Source organism: Haemaphysalis longicornis, unplaced genomic scaffold, assembly GCF_048455015.1.
Source record: "Haemaphysalis longicornis isolate Haplotype H1 unplaced genomic scaffold, Haemaphysalis longicornis Haplotype H1 scaffold_9, whole genome shotgun sequence".
Taxonomy (NCBI): Eukaryota; Metazoa; Arthropoda; class Arachnida; order Ixodida; family Ixodidae; genus Haemaphysalis; species Haemaphysalis longicornis.
This window is the reverse complement of record NW_027526460.1, coordinates 78,704,790-78,716,620: the sequence shown is the minus strand read 5'-3', so window position 1 is coordinate 78,716,620 and position 11,831 is coordinate 78,704,790. Positions and strand designations below refer to the sequence as shown.

Here is an 11,831-nt window from a genome sequence, read left to right as displayed (position 1 = left end):
ACAGATAGGCATTGAAATTCATGATCGGGCCCCAATACATGGTGACAGGAATAAGCAGAAGTTTAATGAACTAGGAGACAAAATGAAGCCATTCGAAAGCGTATGACTGGAGCAGGTTGCCAAGCAGACTGTCTCAATGAGCAAAAGGATTAGCTTTTCAAGAACGAGAAATGGAAGCAAAGTGTCTCGGGTGTTCATTTGGACATCAATAATGCTTTTAAATTCAGAACTTTTGAAGTGCTTAGGTGTCCTCAAACTTTGTAGATGGGGAAACTGTTTCGATGCAGGGCCCAGATTTTGAATTCTCACGAGCCTGCACTGAGTATTTTAGTGAAGACTGAATAACTTCATAGAGCTGGGAAGCAGTGTACTATGAATGGTTTGTCCAGAACTGGAATATCAGCTGTGGCGGAGTTCAAGAAGTAGACCAATATCTCCAACTTTAAAATTGCCTAAGATTTATTACTTCCAGTTTTAGTCGCTGCTTAAAGCTAATTTATGTTGAAATCTAGCTTTGAGTGTGGCTCGAGGCATTCATTGCTGGGCTAGACATTGCTGCTAATGCACTGGTAGCATGCAGCTGGTGTTGTTTTTTGCCAGTTTTGGTCACATATGCCTCAGACATCTTTTAAAACATTACTGAATGGCTGGCATAATTTCTGAAATTTAACTTGTGCCCCAAAATTGAGTTTTTAAATTCTTTGGGGTTATTGCTTTCTACAATTGGGGGTTTGACTTATAATTTCAGGTAATCTTCTGCTCTCCTTTCATTTTTGTCTTGGGAATTTCACTCAATGTTTGCTAAAACACCTGGCATGTGTGGATACACATCTTAAGAAAGGCGGCACAACACTTCAAATAAAGCCTCACGACCATGTTGGCTTTGGAAAAGGCCTGCATACCTGTATTTGCCAGGCTTGAATGCACTTTGGGGAACTTCAGGCTAGCCAAATCACTTAAAAGTCTACCGCTGTATGCTTTGAAGCCTCCAAATCAATTTACTTACAGGTCTAAATTTGTCCCTCAAAAAACGTCTGGTCTTAACGCTCCCAAACAAGCCGAATAGACCTTGCAACTACATTTGAAAAACAATTCAAGTTTAGGGTCTTCGTTGAGTGCCAGTAAAACCAGTAGGACCAGTAAAACATGTTCCGCTCATTAGGAGTTCCATACACAAAGAATTTTATAAGCTGAGGAGCTCTGTTGGTAAAGTCTTTCATCCTTGAGACGCTGTGTCGTACAAGAAACGTTTTAATGTAAAGACAGGCATACTCGGACTGTTATGAAATGACAAACAAACATAAAATGTTTGCTAAGCAAGATCTTGTCTGCTTGGTCTACACTGAAAGCACACTAGCATCGTTCTGGGTAATCTATTGTAGACTAGCTGTCTCAGGATACGGTGCAGACAACAACAAGAACAAAAGAGAACAGACAAGTCACACAAACAAGTCAACTCCCTGTTGGGCCTTTTTGTTGCTAAACCTAAGTTCTTACCTAGTTATTGAAACTTATCTTTGTTCTAAGATTCTTGGTGCAATAAACGCACACTTTCTGAATGCACCAGTAGTGGTTTAGTACAGCTTCTAGTGTCAAACTCTTTCCTTGCAGCGGGCAACTCGTGCCCGATGAAACATGGAAGTCACTGGAAGCCATCGCTGGCCAACTCGCCTCCACGACTGGAGGAGACATCGAGTGGGAAGCTGTGGCCAACCTGTTCCGATTCTTGCGGAACGCTTTTGCGGGCTCTCCTGAAAATGCCGAAGCTGCAACCAGGTACAGTCTATCCTCATTGTACAGCTTCACGCTTTCTTCAACGTAGCCATCTACTTCTTAAAAGTGGCTGTGAAGACAAAACACTAGTGGAGTTCATTAAAAGGGCTGCTTTGTCCTAATAACAATGCTACCAATTCTATCGCGAACTTCAAATAACTAATCGAGATATCAAAGAAATGCATATGGAGCAGTGGCAACTGCTCAGCCACTTTATGGTCAGGTCCTTGTTACATCACGGGATCTTGTTCTCACAACTGACCCAACCGTAGCCTAAAATGTTGCATCGCTCAGTTAACAGAACTGGCTCCGCCGTGCAGATATCAGCCTTCTTCCAAAAACCAACAAGCCGATCCACTTAGACAATCTCCAGCCCATCGCCCGCACCTCATGTATTGGCAAGCTACCGGGATCCTGGTCAACCATTAGCTCACAGCCCACCTTGAAAGCACTGCCCAGCTCCCCCACGCAATGTCTGGGTTCCGGGCCAACCTCTCCACCCAGGACGTACACCTCCAAATTGAAGAAGTCATCGACAAACTGAGCAAGACCAGCCCAAGTTTTATTCTATCATTCTAGCACTAGACATAAAGAGGGCCTTTGATAACGTGACTCACTCCGCGATTTTAACTCAGCTCCAACACACTGTATGCGGCACCGCAATGTACAACTATGCCCGAACGTTCCTTTCGAATCGCACTGCTACTCTGTGCATTGGCCCTCACAAGATGAACCGTTTTTACACATCAGCGCAGGGCACCCCACAAGGGTCTGTTATATCGCCTCTACTCTTTAATGTTGCCCTGGCAGGCCTCCCACCACTGCTGTCCTCCATACCAGTCATCTGCCGTGCATTTTATGCAGATGACATTACTCTCTGGATTCGCAAAGGCTCTCCTGGCTGCCAGCAAGACCGGCTCCAAGAGTCCACAGACACTATCGCCTATTCCTTATGGAACTAAGGGCTCTGCTGCTCACCCACCATATCCGCTCTTCTAATACTACGCGACAGAACTTGCGGGCACCGCCCACAGCCCACCCCCGACCCGATGGTTACCATCGACAACCAGCCCATACCAACAGTCAGAACTCTACGCATCTTTGGCATGCAATACCATCACGCCGGCTCGGGGGCAGCCTTTCTCCCCAAAATCCGCACAACAGTATCCCAACTGATTCACTTTATTCAACGAGTATGCTCTTATCGACACGGACTCCGAAAGGCAGACACCTGCCGGATCGTGCAATCCATGATCACGAGCCGCATCATGTATAGCGCCCCATACTTTGCCCTAAAATCACAAGAAATCGCCCAGCTCGACACACTAGTACGAAAGTCGTATAAGGCAGCCCTTGGGCTTCGCTTCGACGGAACGCCTCCTTCGGCTGGGCATCTACTATAACACCGTACTAGAGCTCTTTGATGCACACTTTACGAGTCAACCCCAGCGGCTACAAGCTACCGCCACCGGCCGCCACCTCCCAACCCGCCTCAGCTACCCCTCCAACCCACTCCCGAAACCTTCTGCACCCTCCCTCCCACAACTTCAGCTGCCATCCAAGTACTTCCAATTCCAAACATGCACCCCATCTACAACAAGGGGCGCCGCTCACACCACACATGACTACTACTACTTAAACGTTTCAGCACACACCCCACCGCCTACTACACAAATGCCGCCCCATACTGCCCACACCCTGCGTACGCCATCTCAATTATACACTCAACATGCAACACCACCACTACAGCTACCATACGCACCACATCTATTGACACTGCGGAGGGGGCGGCCATCGCACTCGCCATTGCACACACACCTGCTACACACATCGCCATCCTGACTGATTCCCAATCTGCCTGCCGTCGCTACGCCATGGGTCATATCACCAACCCTCTCACTTTCCGTCCTCACCAAACCACCCACTCTACTGGACACCCGCATCGTATGGATCCCAGGGCATTCGTCTCTTCCCGGGATTGAGGTGGCTCATGCCACTGCCTGCACCTTAACCTTTCAGGCATTGCCGGAGGGGATGAATTACCCACCCTCTTAGACACCCGTACCCTCCAACCTCTGCCCCCCACCAATGCCGATATAGGTACTCTCCCACTACCGTCAGTCCCTCTACCCAGCATCTCATCCCTCCCTTCCAATCGCGGAAGCACGGATCTGGCACCACCTGCAGACCAACACTTTCAACAACCACCAACATCTGCACCACATATCTCCAACCACCTACTCTCTAAACTGCACACACTGCAATTCACCACTGACTGCACTCCACTTGGTATGGCCGCCCTTGCCCATTTTCTTTAACACCCTCTTTTACCCTCACCACCCAATTTTCAGAAATAAATGTTTACTCTCTCTTTCTCAGTCCCCCTCCAGTTCCGTTTGAATGGACCACTTGAAGGCTAACGTGCACTTAACACACCAATAACTGTTTTTAGTATTCCCTCTATTGTGTCACTGCTGACAGCGTGCAGTGCAAAATTTGAAAGTTTCTCAATATGCCTTGCATTTTTTCGTTTAAAAAGCATCTGTTCTGGCTGGACTGGAACTGACTGGGTTACCAAAGTTCTTTCAAACTAAACAAATTGTATTTTATCTTCGTGGTCTCTTAGTGAGACTTGCGCGAGGCAGAAGTGTTGCCACACCTATCTGGTTTCTGTTGTGGTGGAATCAGCCTTCACTCATCCGAAGGAGAAATTTTCAGAGTATTTAGGGGCGAAGCAGCATAGGTGCTTGGGCTGTCGCCGTCTCCCTTCGTCGTCTCGTGTCGTCACGGTAAATCAAGTTGTCAAACGGGGGTCAAAAAACAAGTGTAGGATGGATAAAACCGATTCAAAACAAACAATAGTCATTTAAACTAATCTAAAGTACAGAAATAGTGAGGATTTAATAGCATTATAACAGAAATTTGTCAAATTCCATTTCGAAATTGGTTTCAAATGCCAGGTTTTCTACTGTAAAGCATACTTCTTGGCATGCTGCGGCGTGTGACGCAAAGACAAGTTGTGGCTAATCCATCTCTTATTTAACTGCTTAAATCCGGCTCAACACAAGACAGGGCACCACCGCCTCAGCAAGAGAGAGACTTGCAATCTTTGAATACACTTATACACCGCGTGCTTCGCCCCTCCTCAGGTTTCACGTTGGTGGAGATGGCCCGGGATTTTTTCAAGAACGGACAACCAGGGGAACAGTGTGCGGGAAATGTTCGCAGGTTCACCTTGGTTCACCTTTCTGATGGAATCTGTACATGGTGACATATGCGATAGCTTGTCTTGAAATAGGGTCGAGTGATGCTTTGTGCATTAGTACTTGTAGGGTGTGACTGTGCAGGTGCATTGCCTTCATTCCTTACTCCCCCCACGAACCAAGTCATTGCTCAATGCACAGATAAATTATTAGGCGTGAAAGGTCTTAGTAGTACTAAACTTGGGCTCGGTACAAAGTTGGTACCGAGCTCAAATTCACATTTTGTGGGTGTACACGTTCACCACAGATTGGAAAAATAAAACACACCTGTCTGGTGGACTGAACAGTGTTGAAAGCTACAATTGTGATCACTCTGAAAATTCCCTTGTTGATGAGAATTAAATTTTGTGGCCTTATGCCCAAGTTATATGTCGTTATGAAGCTCAAGAGTCGAGAGGAATAATTCATGATTGTATTCATCAGGGTTAGTGTAACTTGCCTCAACTGGAATGAGGAATGGCAGAAATACGCGCCGTTGCTAGATGAACCTGGAGGTTCATCGGGTGCAATAAAACCTCCTCCGGCCGTCGTCCCTTTTGCGACACATGGGCGTTCAGGGGATTGGCCAAGACCACTGGGCTGTGACACAGATTTTGAGGGTCATCTGGTGTGGGAACTAACACATTGCACATCATGTGAAACTGGCCAGTAACAAGTACAGGCTCTCTCCACAATGATAATAATGATGGCTTCCTCTCCTGGCTCCTCGTCAAATCAGCCGGTTTGTTTTTGTGTCCGACAGCTTCTTTCTCTGGAAAATTAAACTGTTTCCTCTGGGCTGCTAGTACACATGCTGTGGTCCGTTACACAGGATTTCGCATTGAAGCGGTGTGGCTTGAACGGTTGTTGCATGACATTCCCGCACTGCTTTGCAGTCCTGTAAGAGATCCTTAAGTCTTGTAGTGGTCTGCCCTTCAAACTGTCACATCGAGGGCCTCGCAGGTTGACTTATATGGGCTTGGCTGGTTTCAGAAATGGGGCCTTGATGGAAAGTGTGGAAGCCCTGGTGAAAGGACTGTGTGAGCTGCATAAGAAGGATGCCTTCAGCACTGGTAAGTGCTCTAGTTTTACAGCTATTGTGGTTTCTTATTTAGTTTTGCGTACCCCCTAACACACTGATAACATGAATGTGTTTGTATAAGTGTAGTTGGGAAGCATGTACCAACTGCCGGTTATTGCGCTGTCGCAGCCTTGAATATTTGGCTGTGTTTTCTTACTTTCGATAAAAGAACAACACAATCAGCGACATGAGTGGGGCTTGGTGTGCATTAAAAGAACCGGCGGATCGAGGTGCAAAGTGCATATAAAAAAAAAGACACCGGGCTATCTAAATTGAGGCGCTTTCTACAAATACATGTCGTACTAGCTGTGCATTGCTTTTTTTCTATTAAACTTGAAAAAAAGTTAAATCCAGAAGAGGCCAAGTGAAACTTTTTGCCACCAGGGTCCTCCAAATTTTAATTTGAAACCCTTTTTTGTAGGGCGACAAAAAAGAGAAGGCTAACTTGAAGCCCTCTTGGGAATCGGGATTTGAAACAGCCTGATGAAATGCGACTGCTCCTCCAAAATTCTTGCGCTTTACTTTTTATTGCTTGTTTTTGCTATGACCCTCTTAATTAGACGTTGGATTTTGTAGGGATAACACTTGCTGATATCCTAAACTCCAGGTGAAACCTACAAAACGACTTGTTCCTCGTAGTGTCCATCTGACCTTCAAGCTCAATCAAGGTCAAGCCAGCGCCTCGTGCGGTTATGCACTGAAAGGGTCCGATTGCTCATTTGTTCCAAAGGGAGGGGCGCTGATAGAGGCATAGGGGGAAACAGCAAGGGCATGAGCCCATTGGAAAATGATACAAAACGGCATTGGCCAGCTGCATCAGAGTTCACTGGGCATTCTGTGTTTTGTTTTGCTGTGTAATTGTGCATGCACTCACTGCACGCTGTCACTTGACAAACTTAGTTTCATGTAATCAACATGGGCAAATTTATACCTCAACTCTGTGTCACCTCTATGTCATGCTCTGCAAGGCTTCACTGGTCATCCACATTCACAGAGTAGAATGGATCATGATTTTTTATACTTTGCTCAGTTGGGAAACCGTGTAACGGTCTTTGTGATTTGTTTGTAGTTCTCGATTGCAATTTTGTGGAAACTGTTCCCTTTTTAAAGAAGGCTTGGCCTTTGCTAGGTGTTCTAACACCTTTTCGCTCGCTTTTCCTTCAGTTCTTTTTCCCCATGCCAAGCCAAAACATAAACCGTCCTGAGTCAAATAAAGCTAAATTTGCGATACATGCTCCAAAAGTGTTTTTTAGCGGCAGAGCTGTTGTACAAGCAGTAGGTTCACTGTTCCAGGAAAAAAAAAATACCAAGAAAATGCCGAGTGCTTGTGAGTGTGTGCCTCGCGGTGACCACCAAGCGTTCTCACCACGCGCAGTTGCTTTTGCAGAGAGAGAGAAAAAAAAAGAAAAAACCCAGAGGAGCGAGAAAATGCTGAGCAGTTGTGAGCATGTGCCTCGCAGCGACCACTGAGTCGCCAGCTTGCAAAGTGGCTTTAGCAAAAAAAAAAAAAACCTTTCAGTGCTGCCATCAAGTATTAGTGCGCAACTAAACAAACAAAAAAAAAGCTCCAGCGCTAATGCTAACGCTGAAAAGACAGCCTGCTTGGGAGAGGTCACCGCAGCCGCCGCATTCCCTAGAAGCCATTATGGATAATTGGAGACATGGCTACGAGTGTGCCCCAAACCTTTCCGAAATAACGTTCAGATCCCGCCACCGCTGCCTCGAGTCGAGCACAAAGAGCTGGTAGAAGTCTACAATGCTGGGGGGGACTTTGCATCCACCACTCGTTGCGAAGAAGACGACAACCTCTTCGATGCATATGACGACGATTACAAGCATCGCAGCTACGCAAATAAACAATGGTGCTGAAACTTAACTCTATGTGTCATGCAATGCTCACGTACAACAGGTCCGCCATTCAAGTCTTGTGCACGAGTGCAAGCTTTCCTCAATTTTCTTTAACTTCCTGTTCACTTTTACGTCGTTAGGTGCGCATCTGTGTGATGGATGATAACCTTGCTGATGCTTTGCAATTGTTGTTTTTTGTCCACTTGCAGCAAATCAGCACTCACTGTGTGCTCTTTCGAGCTTACACCTCTGACGAAAACATTGCTTTATCATTTCATCCCACACAGAGTGCATGGTTGCCCTTCGGTGCGGCCTGCAGTGTCTTGGAAATCTTGTATGCAGCTACCCACAAGCTCAAGACTTTGTCTGGACGCTGTTTTTCACTTCAGGATCTCCACTGTAAGAATTGCTATGGCAGCTTGCCTTTCAAAGTGAAAACTTTCTTAATGGGACCAATGGCATTTCGTCAAAAAACTAATGCCTTTCCCCATAGACCAGTTGGTCGATTGAAAAGCTCTGATAAGACTTCTGGGCACATGTCGCGTGCGTGAAACTGGGCCTCCACTGTGTCAAAACGGTTACCGTATTTTTCGGTGTATAAGTCGCATTTTTTTTTTTCTGAAATTTTCATTGGTGCGTTTTATCCGCCGGTGCAACTTATGTGTGGAATAAATCCGGTACGTGGCGGCCACGCGTGTTCAGCGCTTGAAAAGGTGCCTGTGTGCTGCGTGATTCAGCGCACATTAAGAGACGTAGCTCTATGGTCTAAATTAATAAAATATTTGTTAGTGAGTCGGAGGAAGAAGGCTTTGATGGTTTTGCCTAAACGCCGTGTGTAAGTACATGCCATCTGTGTGTATCAATAAACCATTTTGAGAAGCTAGTTCTGTCTAGACTTTGGACGGTAGATGCGCATGTCTAGCACTGCTTACCGGGGATGCGTTCAGAGGAGGCGGCCACCGCAACCATGTACTTTCCCCGCACTTTCTAACGAACTGATCCTCTACACGTTTACCTGATTAACAAGAGCGTTTTGTACACCGGTGCGTCTTACACACCTGTGCGACTTATATACGTTTTTTTTTCCGGAAGAACTGTCGTTTTGAGGGGGTGCGACTTGTACAAAAGTGCGACTTATAGACCGGGAAATACGGTACATGAAAATCGCAAGAAAGGAAAAGCTCTAGATAAGACAATACACATATCGATCATGAAGAATGAGCACAATAGAATACCTTTATCTCTTTATTCTGCTGTGTACGGGCTTCTGGCAGCTGGGCCGACGTGGCGAGTTCGGGGTGCGGTGGCTCATGCATGGTTTGTGCTTCTCGGCTTGTTTAGCATGGCTCGTGGATTTTTCTTACGAACGGGGTGCGACAAACATTTTGTTGTGAGCTTGTGTAGCAAGAGCAGTCCTTACAGACCATTGACTCTAAAAACCAAAAAAGGCATATATAACACAAAAAATGCTTTTTTTAGGTGCTAGAAAGCCCATATAGGCTCACATAGTCAAAATAGGCACTTATAGGCATCATGAACTATTGCTCAATTGCTCCCCTTCCCTTAGTTCAAGCTTATATCTTAATTAAAATAGGTTTGATACGAACTCAAAGGGAAAATAGCTATTTTGCCTAAAGCTCCGGTCTCTACTGATAACTATGTTTTCAGTGCTGCCTCATATACATCACTCCTACCCATAAAACTTTACTGCGGCACAAAATTTGAAAGTGTTTCAATATTTGTAGCATTTCTTTTTCGGTTGAAAAGAAGTCCTTTGTGGTTGGAATGAAGCTGAGGGAGTTACGAGAGGCTTGTTCTGTCAAATTGAGCAAAATGGCATTTTGTCTCCAGGGTCCCTTAAAAGAAATTTATTTAGAGGGGAGTTTATCTAACTCTAATTTGTGACTTCATTGCACAGTTAAGCCTGTGGAACTCTGAATTTCGCTATTTACAGTAGCCGACCGATTCTGCGAATCTGGAGGGGAACGAGAAATAGTCCGAATAAAAGAGCAGTCCAAAAAATCTGTGCATCATTAGCCTCATGGGACAACTGGCGGAGGAAAGTCTGCAATATCCAGCAAGTCCGAATTTTTGGAGTTCGTAAAAAACAGTCGGCTACTGTATAGCAAAGTCGGAGCCTTACCTGTGAAGCTCAGAGGGATGATGCTTTTGCAGGTGCCTAGCCTTCCTGAAAAGCGGCGACGCCAAAGTCCGCCAGTATGGCAGTATGGGGCTGTACAACTGCCTTACTCCTGAACGCGGTCGTCAGCTTCTTAGTTCTGTGGACGGTGTTTCCGTGATGGAGAGCCTTGCTGACATGGTTGCCAATGCTGAGTCAGAGTGGAGGTGAGTTTTGTGAATGTTGTAGAGAAGTTCTGTGGATCACTTGTGCCAATTTAAAGTTGCAGGCAGAAATGTGAACGCAAAATGGTTCCTTTTAAATGTTGAAATGAATGGAGAAACAGGGCTGTTAGGTGGTTTTGCTATATGCAATGCAGGTCAGATTAAAAAAACGTAGTATCTAGCTTGCCCGAAATGTGAGGCATTGGATGTTTTATCAGAATTTGTGCAGCTCTTAGTTGAGGTCTCTCTGCACTTTGTGTGGAAGAAGAATGTAAAAGAGATTTCAATTTTTGTTTTAGTGGGGAATATACGCGGCGAAGCGGCACCTGGGCTGCGAGTTGCACCATAGTAAAGGGCACCAGATTAATTTTGACCTCCTGGGGATCTATACCGCGCCCTGAAATCTGAACACTCAGGCGTTTTCACTTTTCACCTTGTGAAAGAGATTTACCACTTGTTTTGTAGATGCTGTGCAACAAACCATGCAACGCATAATTCCTGCGTACTGTACTGTTTGCATGAATAATGTTTAATGGGCACGTTTTGTTTACGTTTTGCTTCCAGTGCCCTGCCGGGAAAAGCTATCTTATCCCGTGCTTAAAGCAGGGCATTCATTTGTTCCTTCTGGTGATAAACTACACCCAGCCATCTTGTTTGATAGGAGAGGGTGTAACCTTGTCCTTACTCAACAGGAATGTTCTTGTTTGGTTGACAATGTTATCAGTTTGATTCGATCTTTTTTTTAAGGGCCTCACTTCAAGATAAATGTGTGTAGAACAAATGTTCTGGCATTCTATTTACCGACGCTGAACAGTGCATGTCACTTTTTGGATTGATTTTTGATCTTTGTGCGTTTTTGCTAGTTCTCTGTGCAGCACAAGTTTACTTATTTTACAGTTCATTAAAAACTTCGGTGGCACCAGTGGTAAGGAACCATTTCAAGTGCCCATTTCAAACAACAAAGTTTAGTGAGCTGTAAAATTAGTTCCAAGCGGTGCATCAAAAAACAGATTCTCTCATTGCACTCACCAGGCTTCATAGTATTGGAAAATATGAAGACTACAGTTTTATAACTAACACTGTTTTGTCTATTGTTCCTCCAAAAATGGCTAATTATCTCCAATTATATTGGTAACTAATGGACTTACTGAAACAATAATGGCATATTTGAAATGAGTGGGACAAAAACCAGCAAGACTGACAAGTTTCCAGAGTTTACTTAACAATTAAAAGAAACTGTTTTAGGAGCCCTGTTCCTTCTTAAGCACTCCTAATGGAAAGCATTGTCTTTTTTAACCGTTTCCACAGCCTATTCACACTTGAGCGACTGCTTCAACACAATGACATGGCACAAGCATTCCAGCAGCTGTCTGCTCGATCCAGGTATGAAAGTGGCTGTAATTTGGGCCAGGGAGAAATCGCACCACTATGTTGTAGTAATTCAACAGAGCAGGAAACTTTAGTTTTTTTCATGCCATTGATTTGATTAGTAACCGTGAGCACTTAAGGCGCTGAAAAACTTTATAAGTATCTCGTCGTGGCAC

The 11,831-nt window shown here is 45.1% G+C and overlaps 1 protein-coding gene across 3 annotated transcripts in view; it reads left to right on the top strand.

Annotated features, from left to right (window-relative positions):
• Positions 1 to 11,831, top strand: part of LOC144152939 (ataxin-10) — a 38,626-nt gene that overhangs the window by 9,310 nt on the left and 17,485 nt on the right. For all 3 annotated transcript variants that reach the window (XM_077684521.1, XM_077684522.1, XM_077684520.1), the window contains exons 2-6: positions 1,612 to 1,776; positions 6,009 to 6,088; positions 8,232 to 8,343; positions 10,120 to 10,290; positions 11,596 to 11,670. In XM_077684521.1, coding sequence (XP_077540647.1) covers positions 1,612 to 1,776; positions 6,009 to 6,088; positions 8,232 to 8,343; positions 10,120 to 10,290; positions 11,596 to 11,670 — 603 coding nt within the window. The remainder of the gene's footprint in view (positions 1 to 1,611; positions 1,777 to 6,008; positions 6,089 to 8,231; positions 8,344 to 10,119; positions 10,291 to 11,595; positions 11,671 to 11,831) is intronic.